General features: G+C 45.6%; 3 protein-coding genes across 4 annotated transcripts in view; 1 reads left to right on the top strand and 2 right to left on the bottom strand.

The window, feature by feature from the left end:
• Positions 1 to 214: 214 nt before the first annotated feature.
• On the bottom strand, positions 215 to 4,298 carry LOC118241357 (gypsy retrotransposon integrase-like protein 1). 2 transcript variants are annotated; one of them, XM_035526069.2, is made up of 8 exons: positions 4,130 to 4,298; positions 3,705 to 3,898; positions 3,497 to 3,608; positions 3,258 to 3,399; positions 3,091 to 3,145; positions 2,242 to 2,499; positions 1,709 to 1,825; positions 215 to 1,226 (listed from the first exon to the last, which is right to left on the bottom strand). In XM_035526069.2, exons 1-8 carry the CDS (start codon positions 4,296 to 4,298, stop codon positions 987 to 989), a joined length of 1,287 nt encoding a protein of 428 aa, XP_035381962.2. In that variant the 3' UTR covers positions 215 to 986. The 2 variants fall into 2 exon arrangements, with proteins under 2 accessions (XP_035381962.2, XP_035381963.2); XM_035526070.2 differs by having other exon boundaries at positions 3,258 to 3,387.
• Positions 4,299 to 4,613: 315 nt separating this feature from the next.
• Positions 4,614 to 7,482, top strand: ogfod2 (2-oxoglutarate and iron-dependent oxygenase domain containing 2). Its single transcript, XM_035526071.2, has 7 exons — positions 4,614 to 4,963; positions 5,070 to 5,126; positions 5,289 to 5,399; positions 5,581 to 5,680; positions 5,856 to 5,980; positions 6,171 to 6,428; positions 6,978 to 7,482. Exons 1-7 carry the CDS (start codon positions 4,850 to 4,852, stop codon positions 7,236 to 7,238), a joined length of 1,026 nt encoding a protein of 341 aa, XP_035381964.1. The 5' UTR covers positions 4,614 to 4,849; the 3' UTR covers positions 7,239 to 7,482.
• Positions 7,483 to 7,587: 105 nt separating this feature from the next.
• The window catches only part of slc4a5a (solute carrier family 4 member 5a), a 34,444-nt gene continuing 16,560 nt past the window's right edge, over positions 7,588 to 25,471 (bottom strand). Inside the window, exons 7-25 of the mRNA XM_081710962.1 lie at positions 24,933 to 24,988; positions 21,489 to 21,646; positions 20,974 to 21,061; positions 20,308 to 20,462; positions 19,871 to 19,990; positions 18,835 to 19,009; positions 18,501 to 18,634; positions 17,715 to 17,986; positions 15,703 to 15,764; positions 15,152 to 15,343; positions 14,542 to 14,655; positions 14,080 to 14,241; positions 13,320 to 13,498; positions 12,636 to 12,708; positions 11,997 to 12,065; positions 10,974 to 11,147; positions 10,713 to 10,862; positions 10,165 to 10,220; positions 7,588 to 8,667 (exon numbers count right to left, since the gene is read on the bottom strand). Of these exons, the coding sequence (XP_081567088.1) occupies positions 8,340 to 8,667; positions 10,165 to 10,220; positions 10,713 to 10,862; positions 10,974 to 11,147; positions 11,997 to 12,065; positions 12,636 to 12,708; positions 13,320 to 13,498; positions 14,080 to 14,241; positions 14,542 to 14,655; positions 15,152 to 15,343; positions 15,703 to 15,764; positions 17,715 to 17,986; positions 18,501 to 18,634; positions 18,835 to 19,009; positions 19,871 to 19,990; positions 20,308 to 20,462; positions 20,974 to 21,061; positions 21,489 to 21,646; positions 24,933 to 24,988 (2,717 nt within the window). The 3' untranslated portion in view covers positions 7,588 to 8,339. The remainder of the gene's footprint in view (positions 8,668 to 10,164; positions 10,221 to 10,712; positions 10,863 to 10,973; positions 11,148 to 11,996; positions 12,066 to 12,635; positions 12,709 to 13,319; positions 13,499 to 14,079; positions 14,242 to 14,541; positions 14,656 to 15,151; positions 15,344 to 15,702; positions 15,765 to 17,714; positions 17,987 to 18,500; positions 18,635 to 18,834; positions 19,010 to 19,870; positions 19,991 to 20,307; positions 20,463 to 20,973; positions 21,062 to 21,488; positions 21,647 to 24,932; positions 24,989 to 25,471) is intronic.

Here is a 25,471-nt window from a genome sequence, read left to right as displayed (position 1 = left end):
GTAATTCAGAAGACTTCATTAGATTTGCTCAACAAGCCCACACTTGCATCAGAACTGGCCGTTGGTGGTAAAAGTTCGTTTGAGTTGTTCCGTAAATAGGATTAAAAATATATTTGTGTAAATAAAGGGGAGGGGGCGTGTAAATAAAAATAATAAAAATCCATTTTCAAGGCTGATTAAAAACAAGATTAAGCAAGAAACGTATTACAAACAATCAGTGTTGATATGTTGGTGTTTATTAACGGTAGACACAATTCAAAGTGTCTCTTCTCAGACAACTTGTATGAGGAAAACGGGTTCTAGGAAGTAGAAGAACTAGTGTAGAAATGGAAAAACCCCAGAGGTTTAGATTCCAGTCAGAGTCTGGATAAATTTATCATATGCAGCATTAAATCAGTCAATACGTACTGAATGAGATAAATGTTAGTCATAAATATCTTCCTTACAGTTCTGAATCATATTACGTTCAAAAAACAGAAAAGTAATAGACTGTTTTCAAATGCCAATTATAACATTTCTTGTATTTCCTGTATTTTAAACGATCTTAACAGATCTTACAGGTAATCTAGCCATTAAGCACGGCTGATTTTCCAAAAAAGCACAGAAGCAGTAAGAGCACTGTGATGCCACATATCAGAAACACTACATTTCCCAGAAACCACCACTATCACACCCATCTTAAAATTTATTTGCTCTTAAGACAAACTCAACCAGACTCAAAGTCAATTTATGTTAAACCCTGTACAGAATTTGACACCCCAACCCCCCGGTCAGGATGTGTGCTTTTTCATTTCTCAAAAATGGCAACAGTGCCAACGACTCTGTCCAGCATCCACTGTGCTCTGCGCCCAAGTCAGAATACTGCATACTGTCCGTGGTCCTGGTCTCTTCCCAACTCAAGTGCAGGCTGTGCTATACTGCATGCAGCCTCTGGGGGGCACCTCCACACTGCTGCAGGTGTCAATTTGCTCTGAAAGGAAAAGTCCTCAGTGCAGTGGGTATTCCAGCCCGTTCTTCCTATCCTCCGGGGCAGCCTGTACTGTGCCAAGCACCGTCTCCACGGGGAATGTCAGGAACAGGCCGTCTCGCAGCTTCTTTGGTGAGGGACACTCGTCCGGGGGGCACAAGGGCTCGGTGACGGTGAGAGTTATGGAGCTGATGTTCCTGCTCCGACGTTTGGCGCTCTTCTTCTCCTGTTTATAGGCAGCGTTCATGTTGGAAAACACCTAAAAATAAGATGAATAACCTTAGAAAATACAATGCAAAAATTCATAGCTGCTTTTTAAGGGAATGCTGGAAAACCAACCAGTGTTACATATCTGAGTGATAAAAACAGGTAAACCTTTGCTTTCTGTATCTGGTGTGACCCCCTTGTGCAGAAATAAAAGGAACTCAACGTTTCCTGTAACTACTGATCACATTGCACATCGGATTGGGGGAATTTTAGCCCAGTCCTCCGTACAGAACAGTTTCAGTCCAGGGATGCTGAGAAGTTTACTCACATGAACGGCTCGCTTCAGGTCCTTCCACAACATTTCTACTGGATTAAGGTCAGGACAATCGGCAGCCTTTCCAAAACATTCACTTTCTTCGTCATTAACCATTCTTTGGTAGAATGACTGGTGGGCTTACGGTGTTTGTCTTTCTGCATGACTTAACTTCTCTTGAGATTGGAAGATGGAAGACTTTCAGGTAAAAAAAAACTCACTGTTTGTTTCAGCTGACTTTGGTGCTCCTGCAGAGTGGAGAGGAAGAAGCTGTCGGCTTCCTCACTGAGGGTGTAGCCACCTGGCCTCTGCTCATAGCTCAGCAGGTCCAGCTTCATCTAGACACGTCAGAGAGATGGCAACGGATGAAAAGCCCACGTCATCATTTCGAAGTGTGAACGCTTGGCGTAATCAGCATCCAATCAGAATTAGAGACTGCACAATTGGCCGTGTGATTCAAGAGCAGTTTTGACCTGGAGCAATTTGATTAGATCTTGTTTTAAAAACCATGAAACGGACACCAGAAATGTACTATTCTCAACCATCTTTGAAGGAAAAATTGAAAATACAACCAAAGAACTACAAGTTACATATTTATATAAAAAAAAACAGTTTGCCATGATCTCCAATCAACACTTCAAAGGTCCTGCTGTACCAAACTGGTGAATGTGTGTGTGTGTGTGTGTTTGGATGAGATGTTCTTAGTTAGTTAGTTTGCAAGTTTCAGCTCTCTGACCGCGCTGACTGATCCTACCTCTCCGGGCACGCTTGCTTTCCTGTTGAACATTAGGAAGTATGGCGTAAACTTGGTGGCGGGGTTGACAGCCGTGCGGAACAGGGCTACGACCTGCTCCAGGAAGTCTGCCCACTCCACCTGCCTCTCCGCCACCAGCTGCTTGATGGCATCTCTCAGCAGGGCACTGCCGTGGTCGTAGAGAGCGTTTCTCTGTGGCGGCTCTGCTGCCGACACCTTCTGGCTGACGTTCCACCGCTCATGGAGGTGTTTAGTCACCTAAAATGCCACACCGCGAGGTTACGCTCAGGGGCCACTTCATCAGAAACACCTTGTACGTATACTGCTCGACATCTACAGCCCGTCTGTTACCGTGCACAGTTTTGATTAACCTACCTCTACCCTTACTATGACAGTGTTCATGCTGTGCTGAGAGCACAGCAAAAAATTATATCTTAGAAAGTGAAAGCATCTGAAATCTACTGTAATAATCTAAAATAATAATAAATAATCTAAAAAGTCTCATTTTGAGACTCTTGTAAGCAATACACTTACTTATACAAATTAAAAACATCTAGAAATAAGGTCTTTATTTCTATACATTTCTTACAACAAAATGAGAAATGCTAGACATTTACACTAGATTTAAGATGTTTTGACTTCTAAGATAGTTTTTGCAGTGACTGGTTTGCCACCGATAATAATACACGGTTAGCAGTAATCTTGTGGTCAGATCTCGTGGTCACTGATGAACAGGGTAGAGGGTGGGTGATAAACTGTGCACGGACTACAGTCTGTAATTGTACACTTATCAAATTCCCCTAAAAGACAAAAGTATTAAGAACGTATCATTAGGGAAACTGATTTTACCTCCTCACAGAAGTCAGCACTTTGAGAGCAAAATATAGTCTTTGCTGACCCATACCTGGAAAATATGTGTCTGGTTGAATAAGTGGATTTGCTGATGTACGAAATCTCTTATGAGAAAGCAAATGTCTACGATTATAAGCGCAAATGAACGGGGTTTTTTTGTGTACCTGTAAATAGATGAGGAAATGCATCTTGCCACACAAAGGGAATCTTTCTTTTGGACGGGAAACACTTCCACCCACTTACTATAATAATCTGTGACGATGACAATGTGCGTGTTCCCCCCGTGCGCACTGCCTGGAAACGGACCTGGTTTCAAATACAGACTAAAGTAATTCATTCCATTCCAGTTTTCCAGCTCTCTGATTGCTGTGGCTGAACCAAAGCGACGAACATTCACTCTTACCCATTATTTCAACCGCCACAATCTCCCATGGCCCATCAACCTTCATGGGACGCACCGTCCGTGTCATGTTTTTATTGCGTTCTGTGTGCTGACACGTCTCGCACACCTTGATCTAAACGGGATGAAGGCACAGAGACAGAGGGGTGTAAATCTGACCCACTGCACTGGATAGTCAACCCTCGCCTCTGACTTAGACGGAAACACCAACCCAATCCACCACGTCCTTGACGATCCCAAGCCAGTAGTATTTACTCTGGATGCGGTGAACCGTTTTCTTCTGGCCCAGGTGATGGCCAGTGTCGTTGAAATGACACTCCAAAAAGATCTGCCTCTTGCGCTCAGCTTCGATCACCACTTCACGCTTCTCCTCCTTCTTCGGACCCACGTAGTACAGCCGGCCGTCTACAAGCGAGGAGGGTTGCACAATACAATGTAAACGGGAAAGAATAAAATAGAGGTATGATATGAGGAGTTTCCGTTCTAAAATTAAACAGCTTATCCCTCCTTTTATAAAGTCGAAGCCGGTCGTCAAGTATCTAAAATAAAAGACCATGCAAAAAGAGCCAGAAATTTGAGACGTTAATCGGGTAACCGAACGGACCCGACTGGCGGTCGACTGCAGCACGCACTCACCGTCGAGCATGAATTTTTGCGCATATCGTTTCAGGTTTTTTTTGCGGATGGGGTTCATGGCCTGCGGGTAGCTGCCTTCGGCCACAAACGCGTATATGTCCCCCAGCCGGCTGGAGCTCGACTCGACGACCTCCTCCTCGGCGACCGACAGCGAGTCCACGCTCAGCATTCTGCGGCGATACAGAAAGTCCGACCATCACAGGCAAAACCAAGAAGCCGAGGGACCTTTGTGCGGTGCCGTTACGTTTCGTGGGCTGACCTAAGCCATGCTGAATCTTTAAAATAGCGAAGCAAACATTGTCGGTGCAGCAACCAGCAGCCGAGACATGACGTCGGCTGACGGACCGGGAAACAAACGAACACGCGTGGGGAAACAGAAGAAAACGTATCAGCTTTCACAAAAATACTGATTAGCAGCAGATCCAGGGTCTGTCTGTCTTCTCGCAGTTGCCTTTAAATTCTGGAGCTTTACTTTCGGCCGATAACACTCGTATTTCTGAACGCTGCTCTGGGTGTGTTTCCTTCCGGACACATTAGTCGTTAGACCAAAACAAAACGACATCCGGTGAAGAATTCCTTACCTGAGTTTATTAAGATGAACAAAAATAAGTTTCACGTACTATCGCATCTGATAGAATAATAAGGAAAGCTTTAACATTTGACGTTTGTGTGTCGAGTGCCCCTGTCCAAATAGCACAAGTTATAAAGATAAAAGACGCGATGCAGAAGTTCTGTGCCTGTGAATGTTATTACACCGATAACATTTTTATTGAAGAATACAAACTCCATGTTCGATTTGTTTCAGAAGATCAGTTTAGGAAGGACTACCAACACGTAAGTGGTGAGCCGACAGCAATACAGGTAAAGCTGTGTTGTGTGTATGTTTAGCACTGTTGTAATAGACTTAATATTTCGGATATTGTCGCGTCCCCCTTTCCAGATCCTCAGGTCTCAGGGTTGCACCACTGGTCCGCAGCTCCACACTGTTCTGGAGAAAGTGAGTGCGTTTCGGACAATAAATCTTCTTTCTTCCTATCTTCTAACCAAATGAAGATAATAATAATAATAATAATAATAATAATAATAATAATAATAATAATAATAATAATAAAAAGACCAGCAGTTGACAGGTGCGTGTAACAGACATTAACGCTCATAGGTCCAGGCGGAGGTCGAGAGACGCAAGAATATTGCGGTCCAATCGGCGGAACGGCGAGCGACGATAAAAGAAACGTATAAACCCCTGCATGAGAACGTCTACCGCTTACAGGTGAACACTAATCCAAGACGGACAGTCAGCAGTGTTTCGTGTGATGTTGGAGTCGTAATCAATTAAGGCTTGATAGAAATGTTAGGCTGTAGAAACTCAGTAGTTTACACTTATGTCGGTACTGTGTTTATTGACACGCCGCAGGCTATGTTAAGAAAATGCTCATCGCATGTTCCCGTAGGAGTCACACTTGGCCCCTGAGTTTTTAGAAATAGTGAAATACTGTCACATGGATGGCGCCAATGAAAAGGGACTCTTGGCTCTCCTCACCACAGAGGCAGGTATGACATCCTTCTACTGTTTATAACAGTTACATAAAATGCTTGCTAAAATTGAGTAGGAGAATTGGTTGAGAGCTTTGCATCAGTTCAGGGCTAAAGGATTATTACATGTCCACACAAAACTAAGCTCTTCATAAGTAAGTGTGTGTGTGTGTGTGTGTGTGTGTGTGTGTAGCTCCCAGGGTGTACCGTTTTCCAGTCTTCACCAAGGATTTCTGCAGGGATTTGGTAGAAGAGCTGGAACATTTTGAACAATCCGACGCTCCCAAAGGCAGACCAAACACTATGAACAACTACGGGGTAGCCAGTCGTGTTTACGGTCTATCATTCCTACTGCCGATCGCACGTAATCCCGTTTAATTCACCTACACGATGCTTAAAGCTGATTGCTATTATAACTAGCAGTTCTGCTACTGTTTCAGCCCTGCACAACCAAACGTTGTATTTTGATCCCTCTGGGATCTGAGGCCAAATATGCTCACCCCCCCAGGTCCTGCTGGATGAACTGGGCCTGGATGAGGGCCTGGTTGGCCCGCTAAGGGAGGAGTACCTGCGGCCCCTGAGCGCGCTGCTTTACCCAGATTGCGGGGGGCGCTGGCTGGACAGCCACAAAGCTTTCGCCGTGAAGTATGCTGTGCACGAGGACGTGGAGCTCAGCTACCACTATGACAATGCCGAGGTGACGCTCAACGTCTCGCTGGGCAAGGACTTCACCGGCGGGAACCTCTACTTCGGGGACATGAGACAGGTGTGGTGAGAGGGCCCAAATGGGAGGGGCCAAGGTTAAGCCCGGCCCCAGGGGCAGGGCTAAGTCTATGATGCTGTACGGTCCACTCATGTAGTGTTGCTGGTGTTAAGACAAGAAATTGGACTGGCCGGGGATCCAAGTGGACCAAGTCCAAGTGGATTTAAGTTATTAATGAATTTATTGTTATTAATAAACTGCATGCAGTACAGTGCAGCCTTTATTAAACAGCACTGAAAACGAAAATCTTTGAGTACAAATATTTGATTTCAGTTTCAACCAATCAAATATTTGTACTCTAAAGTTCATTTCGGGGGTCTGTGTTTTCAGTTATGTTCATTCATTTTAGTAAACTTTACAAAGATGCTACAAAATGGCCAACACACCACTAATAAACTCTGAAACATGACTTACTATTTCAGAGGAGTGTTAATAATCTAAGTTTACTTATATAGTGCTTTTAGGAACATCTCAAAGCAACTTTGCACAAGTTCTATGTAATGTTCGAGGGCAACTGGGCGCTCACCTCTTCGGCGTGTTCCCGTGTCCCAGGTGCCCCTGTGCGAGACGGAGTGCGTGGAGGTGGAGCATCAGGTGACGCGGGCGCTGATGCACCGCGGGCAGCACATGCACGGCGCGTTGCCCGTCTTGGCGGGCTGCCGCTGGAACCTTGTCGTGTGGATGCGGGCATCGTGCCAGCGCAACCACCTTTGTCCCATGTGCGATGCCCGGCCCCGCCTGCGGCCTGCCCCCGGCCACGGGGGCGGCTTCACGGCCGAGCCCGGCCAGGAGGGCACGTGCGCCTTGACGTGAACTCTTTGCGACGGCGCACCTCCCCGGAACTCGAGGAGGACGCGGATCTGCGGCCCCCGGACCTTTCTGCTTTTGTACCAGGATATCACAAGTCGGTCAAGGAAAAGACGCTGAAACTGACCATGTGATAAAGCGACTATTTATTTCAGATGTACTACCAGCAGAGAATAAATACATCGTTGTAATACTGATAATGTGCGGTGTCTACATCTAAGCATAATAAAGTATAATAATGCTGATTTTATATATGTATATATAAGATGTCTTGCTCATTTCCTGTAATGGGGACCCATGTGGCGAGAACGTGTCGCTCCTTTTTAGGTCACTTTTACGACACCGCCGACCCCTCCACACACAGCTGGAGACAAACCAGCCTCGCCACTCCTCACACAAACCCGATGTTTCCCTTTTCTGCCATTCCAACTGTTGTAAAGTCAAGGAACGGGGGTGTTATTTTTAAAGCCACGTCTCCTTTCCGATGTTCCTATTCCTCTGGTTCGTTTAAGCCACGCGAGGAGCTGGAAGGAGCCAGCTGCAAGGCTGTGTGTGGTGCACAGGCACAAAATGTCCTTCACAGGAAAGCTCCGGCTTCACGCAGTGTCCCTTTTCCCAGATGTCTTAGGGAAAAAGTGATACTCCACAGTTCTCTGCAATAACATTTTTTTTCTAGCTAATAAAGTTAGTACATTTTTTTTAAAGGTGTAGATTCTACATACATTTCAATATAAAGGCATTGACCTAAAATACATTCAGGGAACAAAAGAACACAATGCTTCAACCCCAGTTTACATCTCCTCTGGACCTAAATTTTTCTTCACCAATTTCATTGAATTTTTTAAAGGTTTGATTTGGGTCTTAATACAAAGGACAATGAAGGTTTGTAGCATGCAAGCACACATTAAGTAGTTCCATGTTTCATATTACAACCATTAAGTCGCTGAGAAATAGTTCTTGTATTCATTCAATGTTGTCAGGTTCCCCAGTTAAAAAAAAACTGCAAAGCCAAACACACTGGTTCCCAGAAATCACTTGAAATCCTGTTCAGAGAAAACCTGAGTCGTGTTTTATTAAGATCAAAACGCGTGTAAGAGGTGAGTGCGGTCAGAGGGTCATCTCGTTGCCCCGTTCGCATTCCCGGTCCCTCAGCTCCGCATCCGTGTCGTCGTCCTCGGACTCTATCTCGATCTTGACCTGAGGCAGAGCGAGCTGGATGCCACCTGCCTCTGCCCCCGGCGACGGAGGGCACGAGATCTTAAGGTGTAGGGTGATGCCGCGGGACGCCAAGGTCCCGTTACCGGTGCGAGAAAGAGGAGGGGGGAGAGGTGACGCGATGGAGGGGACATCCGAAGGCCGAGGGCCAGAGGCGTGACCCCTCCTTTGCAGGACAGGGGTGGGTGTCGCGCTCCAGACGTCTCCCTCTTCTCCGACTCTGTAAGCCAAAGTGAAAGCAAGAAAGCCTGACATCCCGCCCCCAGAAAAGTGAAACTGGAACTAGGGGCCTCAACCCATGGAGGAAGAACTGGGAAGGAAGGGTCACGAAAGGCAGGTTGAGGTAGGCCGGATCTCGTACACTGGAAGAGCGCGAGAGTTTCGGCACCCAGCCAGGCCGATAGATCTGCTCCCAGGCCTAATAACTATCCTGGATCGATGCTACTTTGATTAGAGGCGATGGACGCGTATTCTGCGAGTTATAGCATGGCGCAGCCCTTAGTTGGTTTTCAAGGCAAAAAAACCCAAACAAAACTGCTCAATCCAGCCCTGGGTGCGTGATTTAAAAACAAAACAAAAAACGAATTACTGGAGCGGAACTGAAGCTTGGCTTTAAATAGCTAGAAGCCATAAGGGCACAGTGTCATGTAGTCTATGCACATTTAAAAGCACTGAGGATATCACAGCCAGCGGCTTTCAAACAGCACGTTACAAAGGGTGGGAGGATTTGAATAAAGCTACAGGTGCAGGTCTGGCTCAGGGGCAAAGCTGAAGTGCTCTAAGGGGGAGGAGGGGAAGGGAAATGTGACAAACCACTACGGGATGGATACATCTGAAAATCCAGCTCTAAATGTGCACAGAGCAAGCAGGCAACGTTACACTGCAGGGTTCCTCAGCCCTGGTGCTCAGGACCTACCAGCAGAATGTGGGCTTTGCCCAGACCAATCTGCACCGCGTAGCCGGTGTTCTTATCAGCTTGGTTCAGGCGTGTGAGGGACTGGGCAAAAACGCAACTCGGCTGGTGGGTCTTCGGGACTGGACGTGAGGAATGCATACACACACGAAAGGAGAAAGAAACAACCCAAGGCCCAGTTTTTGCAAAAACAAACAATCAAACCAAAGGTTCCTAAACAAGCAGCAGTGGTCTGTTTACTCGATCCTAGAATTGTTCTTTGTGTCTGATTTTGCAAATAACTGGTTTTGCAGCATCGCTGATTGATAATGAGGGTTGTCATATAAGTGCTCATCCCCAGAACCCCACAGATCCCTGTGTTGGCCCAGTTAATGCTGCATATTGGCAAAAGTATAAATGCAAAGGGAACCAAACATATTGCAAATAACGGTTGCAAGTGGTTACACATAACAGTTGAGTACATTGCTTCAAAGCCCCTGGAAAAGACAATAAACCACTTTTTGTGCAATAATATTATTAAAAATATACAATGTAACAAATGCTGAAATAAGCATACTGTCTTTTTGTTAGAAGTCCTTTTCATGTAGCTTAATGGCTGTTATTCAGATGTGTGTGTGTGTGTGTGTATGTGTGTGTGTGTGTGTGTACATGTTTGATCCCACATGTCAGAGTGTAGGTACATGTGCACAGGCTTGTCTGTATGCAAGTACATGCGAGTGAGAGTGTGTGCGTGGTGTGTGCAGCCAGGCAGGCAGGAATACCGGCAACAATAGGCAGAGGACAGGCAGTTTGAGCACATGGTACCTGTAGCCCAGATCCGCCGCTCCCGGGTCACAACCAGACCACCACAGGCGCTTTTCCTGCAGCAGGATGAGGAATGAGAGGGTCATCAACGACTCTAAAACCAGCCACTGCTCGGAGGATTGGTTCTGGGTGAAGTTTTCATATAGGGCTTCAATTTAACGGACGTTTATGCTCTTCCCTGTAAAGTAAGTTCGTTATTTTATTTATTAGGCATCACATTTGGTAATGTGAAGTAAGTGGGTGTGTGCGCTGGGACTACATGCAGTACAAGCAACGACCAGTAGGGGGAGGCAGCACCACATAATGCACAGACATTCTTGGGCAAACATTTAAAAATCCATTAATAATGGAATAATTCTGAACGGTATACTAGATGCAGATGAGATTTTGCGCACAGAGGTGTGTGTGTGTGTGTGTCTGTGTGTGTTTGCGTCTTTTAAGACAGATGACACAGAAATCTGGAATGAACGCACACCCTTCGTGAACCATATATACTAGATAGGCCCCTCCGAAGCCACCCTTGCGAGAGACACACGAGCGGTCCTTACGCCGTCCATGTCGCCGTCCTTCCCGCCGCCGCAGTTACGGCGGTTACTCCTCGTCCGCTTCGGCCAGGGCAGCAAGTCGTCGAGCCAAGCCAGGTCGTGCTGCGAAAACGCCGCGTCCAGCAGCTTTCGCACTAGCATCAGGCCGAGGATCTGCAACGCACGCAACACGCCGCGACCCCGTGTAACATAGTGACTTAAATGAAACAAAGAAAAAGGAAATAAACGAAGCGTGCCAGCAGAGCTTGGCCATCTTCTCCATACCATGACGGGGAAGATGATGGCGAGAACGGTGGACTTGAGGGCCCAGAGCGCAGCCAGGCAGGTGATCTGCAGGAGTGTGAAGAGGTGGACCCGGCGGAGGGGCACGTGGCGCAGGTAGTCGTGATCCGGCTGGTGCTTCGCCGGCATGAGGAACAGCTTGACCCTGTCCCAGAACTGCGGGGGGAAGAAAAGCGCTGTCGTCGTGGAGAGTGGCAGAGCTGACGGGACGGGGTTGACATGCTGAATGGCGCACACTAGTCTTGAGCCATTGCACACTTCCACTGGTGACTGAACGAATTTCAGTGGCTGACGAACGTTACGAATCTCGGTGCTCAAAACTGGCACGGCAGACACTTTTTCTCTGATACGTATTCAGATATTGGAGCCACATGGATTTGAATGCGTTTGTATTCTTTCTGAACTTCAATATATAGTAAGTAAATCATATATTCATCAGTTCTGTGGTGGATATGGTCACGTGATTGTCCTAAGAAAGTCAGTCAATCATAACAGCTTTTAATTTGCCATCAGCCAGCAATGACCACCTGAAAATTGATTAATTACATTAAAAAACAAACAAACAAACAAAAAACATTAATTAATTAATTAATTTAAAGGTGCTTGACACTGACTCCAGTGTGGACCCATAGGACCTCACTTCACAGTGCCTCACTCCATGCTCCCTCACTCCACGGTACTCTACACCACACCGCCTCACTCCACAGTGCTTCGCTCCATAGTGCCCTACACCATAGCACCTCACTCCACAGTGCTACATTCCACACAGCCTCAGTTCACAGTCCTTATGGCTGTCCTGCAAGTCCCCAAACACCCATAATACCAGTCCCAGACTGATCAGCTCACCAGACAGAAAATCCACTCTACACACACACACACACACACACACACCAGCTGTAGCAGCACAAAATGTTGGCCCATTGATTCTGCACCACAAAAACCATAAGTATCTCACTTTAATCTTGGATTTAAGTGCAAAAAAACAAGCTGGGTGGCGCCTCTCACCTGGATGCCGCTGAGAGAGGCCACACCCATGTAGAAGAAGACGCCATAGAGCACCGGCATGGGGATCAACTGGAGAAAACACAGTACAAAAAACACCACCAAAAACACACACACACACAGAGCATTCGGTCTGTGCCTGAGATAAGATATAGGGCAAATATCTGATTGGCTGATACAAATTATAGTGCCATTTAAAATAATCTCAGTTAGTGTGGTTTTGAAGACTGACCTGACCTGTAGAACTAGTATACATGTCACAAAATTTTGTGAAGTGAAATTTTGACTGTTGGTTAAACTTTCTACTGTCACTATGCAAGCAAACCCACTGCTCTGCCAATCATGGTTTGTTGAGCCTGAACAGATAACTGAGGGAGGGCCACAACAAGAATCGACATTTCCTGTTTACCCAGAAGCTCCTTATCCTGTAACCATTTGAAGCCGATTGCTCATTGGCTCTGGGACTCTGAAGGCTCAGCCCGGAAACGAGAGTATATTCGAGAGACTTACGTTTAACAACCTTTTTTTCAGATCTGTTCAAAATAATCTACTTTTGAGTCCACCCACATCCTTGCCTCGTAAGCCTTTGTTGCTAGCAGAACCTTGATGGGAGGGGGCGGGGCAACCAGGCAGTGCCTATACCTGCAGAACGGGGGCCAGGAAGATGGAGGTTCCGGTTAACACAAAGACCAGGATGCCGGTCATTCGCTGCTCCCTGTGGGATGGAGAGAGACGGAGTTGCGGATGTGGACGGAGCGGACACACAGGATGACATGGAACTGCTGCACCAAAATACCTTGAGTTTATTTAGTAAGTAAAACGGAAGCTCCAGAAATTTCCAAAAATGTTAAGTGATCATTAGCCTACATGATATAATCCTAAATACTAAGTCTACAAAATGCTACTCTACTAAATACTAATCTACTAAATACTATGTCTACCAAATACTGCTCTACTGAATACTAATCAACTAAATACTACTCTACTGAATACTAATTTACTAAATACTATGTCTATCAAATACTACTCTACTGAATACTACTCTACTAAATACTAAGTACTAAATACTACTTTACTAAATACTAAGTCTACTAAATACTACTCTACTGAATACTAAGTCTACTAAATAGGACTCTGCTAAATGCTAAGAGCTATTATTGTCCCTTAGTTTGTATTAAGCAATATCCAATTATTTCTGAAAAACTACTGAAATACTAATACATACATGTGGAATGTATTAGTATTGCATGTGGAAATGTCTAAACAAACCACTGAACTAAACCACAAAGCAAACACGCTGGGGACGAGTGGCGTCGTGGCACCCACCTCACGCCCAGGAACTGTGGCTGCTCGCCCGGGGCGCTCGACTCGCTCTCCATCCTGAGGGAGTCAATGTGGGCGATGGAGATGACGGTGGCAGCCACGTACCAAGGCAGGCCCACCAGAGAGCAGAGAGCCAGAAGCACACCCACCCAGAACAGGTCCAGGTGGTACCCGCACCCTTTCTGTTCGAGAACAAGGAAAGAACAGTGGGGGGGTGGAGGAGGATCACGTCCAGGTCAGAATCAGAGCTGTGGCCGAGAGTAATCCGTAGCTCTGAGACCAAATGTTTAATGTTTCTGTCTCAGGACTGACAAATATAGCCTGTAGTCTGAAAGAACTTTAATACTACAGGGAGAAAAAAATGTAGATATTGTTTTCCCTTGAACGGAGCCAATCGTTTCTGAAAAGATTAATGACCAAATTTGGATGCAATGGCACACTCCCATGCAACCTAGATCATGTGGCATGGCACACCACATGCTTGTGTTATTATTTTGCGATTTGACAGCTTACCACATGCTCGGTCCTCGTGTTGGCACGCCCCCCTCATTAACCCATTATTGATCACACCTGCTTCTTTGTTTGCCTCTTGCTAATTTCTTGCTAATCAATTTCTCAGGCATTGTGAATGCCCCCCCCCCCCCAATATCACTTCATTAATTGTTGGAGATTCTACCATGTACAAACTCAAGTCTGTAAGCTCAAAATATCGTTTTCACGTAGACCATCTCGTGCACTTCTGCGCGGCTGCAGGGTGCGGCACCTTGAGCTTGTTTTCCTTCCGGTTGACGATGACGGCACTGATCTGCTGGTCCATGAAGACGAGGATGGTGACGAGCAGGGCGGGGGCGAAGCTGGCCAGGGACACCCACCACGGGTTCTTCCCGAAGGGCATGACGAGCCAGCCTCGGTCTGGACGGGTCGGCTACACAGAGCAATCCGACATATCACAGACTTGCGGGTTGACAACCAGCGCAAGAACGTTCGTAACAGTAACTGTAGAAGGAGCGGAGAAAGTGTCTGCACTGTTGGTGCAAATAGCACAAATTTTCAAGAATTGTGCTTCGAATGCGCCCTAAGATAATATGATGTTTTTTAAAAAAAATAAATGGTTCCTATACAATTGTAGTATAGAGAACACATGGAAACAGACTGGAAAGTGCAGGAAGGAATATGAGGGGTGTGTGTGCGTGTGTGCACGTGTGTATACGTGTTGGCCCTTTACCTTGAACTCAGTGGGCACAATGAGTTTGGGTGTTTTCAGACCCATTGCCATGTCCAGACCCACAAACGTCACGATGGACATGAAAATGGAGAAGTCACTGATAAGCTTCCGCACCTACACACACACACACCCATGAAATAAAAATATGAAATCTTTTCAGATAAAGACGAAGGAAAAACATCCTCCAGTGATTCTTCCTTGTCTGGAGTCCAACGTGTAAGAAACGTCAGAGCGTGACGCTGGATCCTGACCCGCAGTTTAAGAACTGTTTTACCCTAATGGCAGCATGTGGAGTCAGACTGCAAAAATGTATATACAATATATATAAAACAGGCAGGATCCTTCAGCACCACCATCAGCGATGGTTTAGGAATATGTTTGAGGCCATCCTCAGTTTGCCCTTTTTATTTAAACGGCCTCTTTAGGTGTCCACGCCCAAGACAGATGACCAGGATGATGGATTTAAAAAGACAGTTTGTGCGTGTGTGCACAGATGTAAGAGCATAGCATATTTGGATTCACATCACATGCGGGAACCTCTCGAGGACATATTATCTCTCTCTTCCACGCTCCTCCCTCGCTCGCTCCCTCTCTCTCTCCCTCCCCATACCTTAGTGGGGAAGTAGCGTGTAAACTTGAACTTCTTCAGTGAGACGGTCGTGGAGTAGGTCCCGAAGAACAGGATGAAGGACAGGAGCGCCAGGTCAGGGACGTAGCCGCAGGAGTTCCCCACCAGAGAGCCGCCGTACTTCACACACTCACTCTTACCCAGCTGGCTCCAGTCCAGAGCTGTTAAATTCGTCTGAGACGCAGAGACGCGCGGGGGGTCGAGCGAGGGAGACGGAGGAGAGAAATCCGGAGAAGGGAGAGGAGAGCAAAGGGATGCAAAGGGCATATGGTTCACAAATGATAAGGAGGGAGAGAAAGCAAAAGCAACAGTGGATGGCCAAAACAAAACAAAAACACCCACACCATGCAGGCCGCAAAAGATTGAATCCACTTTCCATCATAACACCCCTCCTCTCGAGAAAAGTCCCACATGAATATAAACGAGACACTCGAACATGCGGGTCAAGACGACAGCGGGGTTCGAACCCCCTTAATTCCAACAAGGCCCAATCTAAAGGCAAAACCAAATGTGGGGTTGGCAGGCGCACTTACGCGAGAGATATCAGAAGTGTTATCCGACGCTGGAACCGCACCTGAGAAGACCGCTGCTGCCTCTGAGGACACAGTGAGGAGATGGTGGAGACAGCGATACAAGCCATCAAGGGGGAAATTGCAATTCGTCGCCGGATCACGGCGCTAGGATCACGGCACTAGACAACAGATGGCTTCCAGATGGAAATTACAACCTGCGAATTTTAATTGTGGGATTCAGACTCGGGAATCTATCTGTGTGTGTGTGTGTGTGTGTGTGTGTGTGTATATATATATAACTATAAAAACACTTTGCTTGCACAGCTCTACTCTACTATGCGTACTTTACTACAACTCCGACTCTCTTTCGCTCTCTGAATAAATAAATAAATAAATATATATATATGTATGAAAATGCTAAGATTCGTTTTGCTTGGTATTCTACCTTCTACTGGCTGGCATTCACGTACGTATAACCGCAGCCATGTGGGATGTGCACAACAAAATGAAACAAAACACAAATCAGTCCCAGTATTCATGTGTCCTCAGCTGCTTCTCATATCCACAGATACAGCCATACTGCTATAGTGCTGCGCAAAAAAGCAATTAAATATTCAGTGCAGATAATGCAGATTATTTATCAGTACCTCTCTGACATCGCTCCCTAAAGAGTGTTCCCTAAAGAAAGCTCCCTAAAGAGTGTTCCCTAAAGAGTGCTCCCTACAGAAAGCTCGCTAAAGAGTGTTCCCTAAAGAACGCTCCCTAAAGAGTGTTCCCCAAAGAAAGCTCCCTAAAGAGTGTTCCCTAAAGAAAGCTCCCAAAAGAGTGTTCCCTAAAGAGTGCTCCCTACAGAAAGCTCGCTAAAGAGTGTTCCCTAAAGAACGCTCCCTAAAGAGTGTTCCCCAAAGAAAGCTCCCTAAAGAGTGTTCCCTAAAGAAAGCTCCATAAAGAGTGTTCCCTAAAGAGTGCTCCCTAAAGAAAGCTCCCTAAAGAGTGTTCCCTAAAGAAAGCTCCCTAAAGAGTGTTCCCTAAAGAAAGCTCCCTAAAGAGTGTTCTTTAAAGAAAGCTCCATAGTGTTCCCTAAAGAGTGCTCCCTAAAGAAAGCTCCCTAAAGAGTGTTCCCTAAAGAAAGCTCCCTAAAGAGTGTTCCCTAAAGAAAGCTCCCTAAAGAGTGTTCTTTAAAGAAAGCTCCATAAAGAGTGTTCCCTAAAGAGTGCTCCCTAAAGAAATCTCCCTAAAGAGTGTTCCCTAAAGAAAGCTCCCTAAAGAGTGTTCCCTAAAGAAAGCTCCCTAAAGAGTGTTCCCTAAAGAGTGCTCCCTACAGAAAGCTCCCTAAAGAAAGCTCCGTAAAGAGTGTTCCCTAAAGAGTGCTCCTTAAAGTGAAAAAGTAGCGGTTTTGGAAAGGCGTCCACCACTAAAGAAAAAAGTCAGTACCATTTACTTTGCTTTTTTGCTGTGTATCCAGTATCTGTATCACCAGGGGTGGTTCTCTAGCCACAGTGGGTTAAACTAATCTCTGTTCAGTAACTAAAGCAAGGACGGAAACACGTGGAAACAGAGAACAAAACCACAGCGAGGTGCCCGAGACCGACGATAGCGTCACGTTCATGCAGGGCAACTCCAGACGGAACCGACGTGTCACAGGGAAGCCAGTCTCCTCCACTCTCAGTACTTAGCCAGTCAAAATCCCCAGTTAGTATCGCATAATAATGAGATACTGGATCATAATTATAAGAGAGAGAGTACCTCATTTAGGGACTAACTGAGATATGTTGTTACGTCATAATTACAAGATGTTGTATTTTACTCATAATTTCATATTAAAGTCCTACATTTTATGAGATATTAATCATTCCATACATTTCAGACCTGGTATGCTTTTTTATTACACATGCTTTACTAATTTGTTTATCACTAACATTATGATCGTTATGCATGTTATGCGCACGAATAATAACTAAATAAACATAATTGAATAAATTTGACAGCGGGACGGGGTCAGGGAGGCGGAGTTGATCTGAAAACGCACTCACCCGAGTCAGGCGCGACGCACTCACACTTGTAGGCGGCGATGCGCTCAGGGCTGAAGGCTGCGTCGATGGGGTAGGAGCGGAAGGTGGCAGCCATCTTCTTGACAGCGTCGGAGATGAAGATGAGGGAGATGAGGCTTGAGAAGCCCTCCTCCGTGAAGCGCGTCACGTACCTGATGACGCAGCTCGCGTCGGCGGCTACCAGGACGAGGCACTGTAAGCAGGCGTGCATGCCCACCCACAGACGGAGCTCCATGTAGTCGAGGGCACTGCTCCTGGCAGAGGGGGGTGGTGGGATATGTCTGCTCTTGTTCTGAACTTCTCAGATCATTCTGGTAACTAAAACAATGCACCTGCCCAAAGACGGTTATTAATATCTTTAGAATGACAGCATTTAAAGCATGAATCTGGTGAACTTTACGGATGCATTTCCATAAAGTGTAGAAGCGAACTGACTGAACTGGAGCTTAAATAAAGAACCAGAGAAAACAGCTCTGATGAGGAAAATCCGGTTAAATGAGCATTCGTCCAGTCGTTGTTGGTTGTTTTATTACTGATTAAGTTGATTAGGAAATCAGCATAGTGATGAGACACCACCCAGTACACCTGCTGTGCATCCAACTAAACCGTGCGACTCGGGCAGGGGAAGCCAAATGCAGCTGGGTGAAAGGGGCGGGGCTCTGCTATGGAAATACAGAAGGGGCGGGGCTCAGCTAGGGAAGGAGGAAGGGGTGGAGTCCAGTTTGCAAAGACAAAAGGGGTGGCGCCCAGCGCTGGCAACTCCCTCACTTGCTGAAGTCGTAGAGCAGCTTCTCGAAGATGAGGATGGGCCCTGTGGAGCTGAGGATGATGAGGGGTTGGCCGCCAAGCAGACAGAAGACGGCGCCGGCCAGGGCCGTGCCCAGGAAACTCTCCATCACCCCCTGAAGGGCGGGAGTGGGGGTTTGGGGGTGGAGGACAAGAGGCAGAGACAGAGATTGCTTTGTTGCTTTCATCCTGCTCTCCAAACAGAAGCAGACAGCTGCAGAACCACATGGAGAGCTGGAGAGAAAGACAAAACCAGAAGAAAGGAAAGCCAAACGAGAACGTCAGCAGGCCCGAGGCGCGCTGTCCCGGAACGTGCCTGGTAGTTGTCCGTGGCATCCCCAAGGAGGCCCCCGAAGGTGATGGCATTGGTGACGCAGCCCATGTAGATGAAGAGCACAGCTGAGAGTGATTGGATGTGGAAGCCCTGGTAGAAGTCGCTGAAGTACCAGGGCAGCTTCCGCTTGATGTCCAGGAGGAGGCCGCCACAAAACCTGCACCACAGAGACACACACACACACACACACACACACACACACACACACAGAGGGCCATGCATTATTGAACTTCTGCACATCTCACATTAAAAGCCAGAGATGGAAACGCCTTGATGTTTGTAATTGTAAACGTCTTTATGTATTATTGTAACTATGTATTATTTTTCCCTCTTCTCCTTATTCCTTTCTTTTCACATGCTTACTTCTCTCACCATGACTTCAATTTTTCGTTCATGCCATTTACTGTTCTGGCAAATACTGGTCTGGCAAATACTGGTCTGGCAAATACTGGTCTGGCAAATATTGCAAATGAATATTGACATGTGGATAAAGGCTTTTGAATTGAACTGAACTGAATTTGGAGAATGAGAAAGCGAGATTGAAAGAGGTAGCGAGAGACAGGTAGAGAGAGAGAGGTGGAGAGAGACGGGTAAAGAGAGACAGGGAGAGACAGGGAGGTAAAGAGAGAGACTGGTAGATTGATCTGGAGGGTTATGAAAGTGCAGCTGTGTTCTGTATTGGCTATTGGCTGCTGCACTAACAGGCTGTTCAAGTGCCTTGCAGGACGCTCCATCCTTCCTCCCTTCCTCAGCTCGTCACTGAGGATTGCATGTCCTTTTAACCACCTTATTCCTCACCGCAGCTAACTTCCGATCCAGATACTCTGAATCGGCGCGTCCTCGCAGTTTCTCACAGGGAACACAAACTCTGAAAGTAGACCTCACACTGCCAAGTGAAGCATTTTTCAAACTGTCCAGCTGCTCAGCGGAAATGAAAGGCCAATAAACACACCCACCCTTCCCCACCCCTAACCCCAACCTTCCGGCTAATGGCTGCTGGGGCATTGTGGGTACTCGCCTGCCGGTGTGCAGGAGCTCCTCGCCAAGCTCATGCGGCATGGGCATCTCCTTGTCCGCGCCGCCGGTGCCCGGCACGCAGTTGGTCTGACCAAGCTCGTTCAGGGAGAACGCCGACTTCCTGCTCAGGGAAGGCAGGTTGGAGCCCAGCTGAAAAAAAAACTCCGCAGGACTCAAGAGGGCCGATAGATGACCGCTAATGGCCAGCCTGGTTTTTTTTGTATTAATTAGTCATTGCAGTCTGGTAGCAATCGGGAAATCATTCCCCTACGAAACTCAAGCCCAAGCAAATGGTCCAGAAACACATGTCAGGGATAAACAAACCCGACCTACCGGGCTTATAAAATGTCATTGTTCAGGCTGTAAGCATTTTGAAGCCTTTTAGGTTTGCCTTAATTGAAAACGTGGGCAGAAACATTAAGGAAGCTCTCGCCGTACCTTTGCTCTGCCGAGGGCACTTTCTTGGGGGGCTCGATGCGGATGTTGGGGTCCCACTCGCCAGGTGGGAGTACGATCACTTCGTCCAAGAATTCATCGATACCCGCGATCAGGTCGTCTCGGTCCCTGGCCTTGTAGGCCACGTCGCTGAAAAGCTGGAGGCAAGACCAGCGGGGTGAGCGGAAGCCTTCACACTCGGTGGAGTCAGTTATATCTTATTCCTTCTCACTCTCTTTCACCATATCCTGTGACTGTATCTAACTCTTAAAAGGTCTATTCTAGCTATGCTAATGCAGGATGGGGTTTTTTTTTTTCAAACACCTCTGATACTGCAGTACCAAACCAGACTTGCTAACCCTGACAGGAGTGGATCTGTTACACATTGTTTTAAATGCTCCTTCAGCTTCTCCTGATATCCAGACACTTAGATTACCACCCTTGCAAACGAGACTGCTGCCTTCTATTCTGGTTTCCATTTTCTCCTTGGAATTTAGCGCGAAACTGTCTTGTATTTCGTTTTTTCATATCTTCGCCCTTTGCCAATTTATCTGTCCAGATGAATTTTTTTTTTGTTTATTTTTCTTTTAATCTAGATTACATATTTCATTTTGTGCTCCGCTATAAATATCCCCAAAGATAGAAACTGAATATTAATCTCCCACGTACGTCATCCACCATCAGTGTAGCAATTGCCCGGCCGATCTCGCTGTAGGACTTGGCTTTGTCAGGAGGCCCCAGAAGCACAAACAGGAATCTGTCATGTGGAACAAGTGCATTTAAAACATGGTTTAATGGCAGAGTTTATTTACAAACAAGCTTGATTTTTATACAGTTACAACATACAAGATCGCACTTCATGTTCTGTTTCACAAATAACTACATGCCTAAATGTGCTTGATGACCTGCAATCAGGTTCATAGTTATCAAGGAGAATCTTTCATCACAGTTTCTTACATCCAATTTTACTGTTGTTGTTGTTGGACATGCTGTTGTTGGACATGCTGTTGTTGGACAAGCTGTTGTTGGACATGCTGTTGTTGGACATGCTGTTGTTGGACAAGCTGTTGTTGGACATGCTGTTGTTGGACATGCTGTTGTTGGATATGCTGTTGGTAGCCTAGCGCTAAGCAACAAAAGCAGAGACGCCCTCGCGGCCCTGTGGGGTGTGGCAAGGGCAGTACCTGGTGGGCACCGGGACCTCAGTGAGACCACCCAGCGTCGTGGCCTGAGCCAGCCGCACGAATGCCACGAAGGGTCTGGGGAGGAAGTCCACCTCCCCCACCAGCACATTGGAGGCCTCCGCGTCCCTCGGGATCTTCTTCATGAACCTGTTCTTCAACTGCAGATGCAGTTTCGCAAAGATAGGGAACGTCAGGAGGACCGCACGCAGGGTCCGCATACACAGCCTCCCTTTAAATCCGAACCAACTCAAATTCTAATCCACACCAACTCCAATTCCGTAAATAATGTGGGCAGGGACAGAAGATCCGCACGCTCCTTTAGACTAGAAGAACAATATTATCTTGCACCTCCTCAGTGCTGAATTCTTTGTTTTGTTTTTAGAATATCCAGATTGTCTGATAATTTAATGAACTTTCGAGCATCCTAAGTATGCTGTTGACTTTACCTTCCATGTAGCTAGAAAGTTTAACCTACATTAACGCTCAGGTTACAAATACTCTGATCCAAACCTGTGAGTCCGCAAAGTACTTTTATTCTGAGGGCAGTCAAAGTTACTACTGAGCACATCGTTCTGTTGCTCCCGGTGGTCCTGTTGTTATCTCCAAGGCGACGTTTTACGAATGAGAAGGAAAACAAAACCCTTTTATAGTCCTGATATATAGGCCAATGCTAGTATATCACTGTAGTAAATCATGACTTTAAACAGTCATCTTTGCAACATATTGAAAATGAATCAGTGGCATCTGTTCTGTCAGCTAGGCGTGAGGTCAGATGATGGTAAAACTCAGATGAAACACTTTCAGTGCACCCCGGCCTTTCCTTTTCCTACCCGGGGCGGGTGGGAGGGCTCCTCAACATTAATGAGGGGCAATTTCATAAGTAGTTAAAGATCAAAAGAGACCTCCATGCTCTGCATCTCTGACATTTCCGTACATATGATCATTAAGCCAATTGGAATTTGATACAGAAATTGTTCTGTCTTCAGGCTAAGTGGAGTCTGCAGACACTTTAACTGAAGTTAAGCTTTAATTTGCTCTTGCATTGCTTTAAAAAGAGCATGTCATTTTTCCTTCTTCACCGACACGGACTCTATACCGACTTATTCTCCCGTGCTAAATATACTTCTTAGAACTATTACTGTCTTAAAGAACCGTTGTAATTATACAGCATCTAATTATGTTGAATCCTACTGCTTGTGCGCACTGTGAAAGAACTGGCTTCAAATCCTCAGTTCCCAGGTTATCACATCTAAACAATCTCCACGGGAAAGGCGCTTTAGGTAGGATTGTGACTGCTGCAGCAGTAAAATAACATCTGATGAGCACATGCCAATCACAAGGGTTTTTCAGTCGGAAAGAAAAGTTTAGTCTCATGTGCTTCACAGTCATTTCGACTGCCAGCAGATATTTCGCTATAATGCCATAATATAATACTATATAATGCTATAAAGCTATAATATCACAAAACCAGATCATCTTTTGAATTCTTATTGTTCGTTTCTTTAAACCTTTTCTTTTTTTCTGAGGTAGAATTCAAAGCAGCCCGCGGAGCACCTAATCCTCCACACAGAAAGAAACAACTTTAAATTACTTTGATATCAGAAGATGCGTGAGGCGGAATGGTAGCGTTAAATGAAAACATCTAATTTGGTGAACTACACCAGTCCACATCAAATACATATAAATAACAAGTATAAAACAACATCTTGCTCATTGGTAAATTTGCTGTCAGTTTACATACAGACACAAAGAACTCTCCATATCCTGAACAATAAACACTGGAGGAACTTAGAATGATAAAAGTCCTCTACACCATGGATTATGTTAAGCAGTTGTCCCAGACTACTGATCCATGATCAGGTTCTGCTCTCCAAACCCTTAAGACTATCTACGTACAGACCCACAGGGACAAGTGGATGTATCTCCTTAGTTAATACATCCGTATTTCCTTAGTGTTCCGTGGATGGTGCAGTGCATGAAGAGCCGGTGAAGGAACACTGCTGATGAGAAGAACCGGGTGATCCAAGAACCGGGTGATCTGAGTCCAGTCGAAGCGGAGCGCTGTTGGGGACTCACTGTTGGGGACTGGGAGAGCAGACAATGGGTTGACTGACTGACCACTGAACACGACACGTGCTAATTCCCAACAGGAGTCTGACCAGCCAAGCAAGGCGGATTAGCTAGACTTCAACTAGCTAGATTTTAGTTGGAAGTGTGTTAACTAACTGCGTCAATATTATATTTATGTATAGTTCCCACATTACCATCCTGTCTGTCTGTATCTGGAAGTCCAACAGGATCTTAGCACGGTAATTTTCCCCACCTTCAGCGGTGTATCCCACTTAGATCTTGGAACTTCCAGCCCATACTTGGCACAGAAGTTTCAGTATACTTTGGCAGCTATTTGGTTATTTAGTTATGGCATTCCATGCTCTGCCTGCTATCATCATATACAGGAGGATGGCCCCCCCCCTTTGAGTCTTGGTTCCTCTCAAGGTTTCTTCCTCATGCTCTAGGGAGTTTTTCCTCACCACTGTCGCCCTTGGCTGCTCACTGGGTGCTTGGACTCTGAAATTTGTAAAGCTGCTTTGTAACAACATCTGTTGAAAAAAGTGCTATATAAATACATTTTGATTTTTGATTTTGATATTCACACACTACAACATATATATTGGTGTTTGTAGGTAGTTTGTTTTATTGATTTTCAGGCACAGTAGTGGGACTCTATTAACCTATTAGAGATTACACTAGTCAGTGACCTGAAACTATGCTAAAGGATTTGATGACTAACTGTAACCCAGCAGACAATCCTTCATGGCCAGCAACAATCAATAGCTCTAAATAATATGCAATAAAAGCACACAATTACTTTTTCTTCAGATTTAACTTGTGATTTAACTTAATAACAGCAAACTGTTATTAGTTTCTTTTCTTTTCTTTTCTAAAAGGAGGCCATGGAAGAAACTGAAACTGAAAGCTTGATTTGTATCTTATAGGTATTTTCAGGGGGGATTTTATAAAGGGCACTGTGGATAAACACTCTTCCTTAAGTCAGCCCAAAGGTGGAAACATGTCACACTCTTATGTGACGTGGTAAAGCCAGAAATGGACAAGGAAATAATCACTCTATTCCACCAATCAAAAGGAGATTGATTGAGTGATTGTTTAAAAATAGACCCTCACTACTTTCAGTCTCTAATTCCCATCTTTTGTGATGAGTTAGTTTGTTCGGAACATTGAAATGTAAAAGGTTATCAAAGTGGGAACTCTGATTGCCATGACAACCGTGAAGAAAGCTGGGGCTCACAGGCCAAATAAAGCCTGCAAATGTCAGTGTGTACAGTCCTGAGTGTACCGTAGATTACACAAGGCCTTACACACACACACACACACACACACACACACACACACACACACTCACACTTTACTAAAAAGATGTCCTACCTGTTCTGTGCTTGGGACATAGGAAATATCATTCATACTTCTGCTTTGTGTATGACCTGTCATAGAATAAAAAAAAAAAGATGTGTGTGTGTGTGCGTGTATACACACACACACACACACACACACACACACACACACACACACACACACACATTTTACCAACCACATATTTAAATCTATCTATCTATCTATACACATGTACACACACACACACAAACACACATTTTACCAACCACATATTTAAATCTATCTATCTATCTATCTATCTATCTATCTATCTATCTATCTATCTATCTATCTATCTATCTATCTATCTATCTATCTATCTATCTATCTATCTATCTATCTATCTATCTATCTATCTATCTATCTATCTATCTATCTATCCACACGTACACACACGTACACACACACCATTGTGCTGTCAAACTCTAGTCCTCAACTCCAGAAGGCCACATGACAGAGTCCAGTTGAGATGATTTTCCCTGTCCCACTCATTTAATTCATCAGTTAATTGCTAGTTTTAGTACTAAATTCTC

Source organism: Electrophorus electricus, chromosome 1 (assembly GCF_041902795.1).
Source record: "Electrophorus electricus isolate QZ-2024a chromosome 1, ASM4190279v1, whole genome shotgun sequence".
NCBI lineage: Eukaryota > Metazoa > Chordata > Actinopteri > Gymnotiformes > Gymnotidae > Electrophorus > Electrophorus electricus.
This window is presented reverse-complemented; position numbering and strand designations above follow the sequence as displayed.

Bases quoted from the DNA above. Each gene is read 5' to 3' on its own strand.
- LOC118241357 (XM_035526069.2), bottom strand. From the start codon at position 4,298: ATGCTGAGCGTGGACTCGCTGTCGGTCGCCGAGGAGGAGGTCGTCGAG. The intron at 3,146-3,257 runs GTACACAAAAAA...CATATTTTCCAG, and splicing joins ATTTCCTCATCTATTTACAG to GTATGGGTCAGCAAAGACTA. The intron at 1,227-1,708 runs GTGAGTTTTTTT...TCTTATTTTTAG, and splicing joins AAAGTCAGCTGAAACAAACA to GTGTTTTCCAACATGAACGC.
- ogfod2 (XM_035526071.2), top strand. From the start codon at position 4,850: ATGCAGAAGTTCTGTGCCTGTGAATGTTATTACACCGATAACATTTTT. The intron at 5,127-5,288 runs GTGAGTGCGTTT...TAACGCTCATAG, and splicing joins TCCACACTGTTCTGGAGAAA to GTCCAGGCGGAGGTCGAGAG. The intron at 5,981-6,170 runs GTAGCCAGTCGT...TCACCCCCCCAG, and splicing joins ACACTATGAACAACTACGGG to GTCCTGCTGGATGAACTGGG.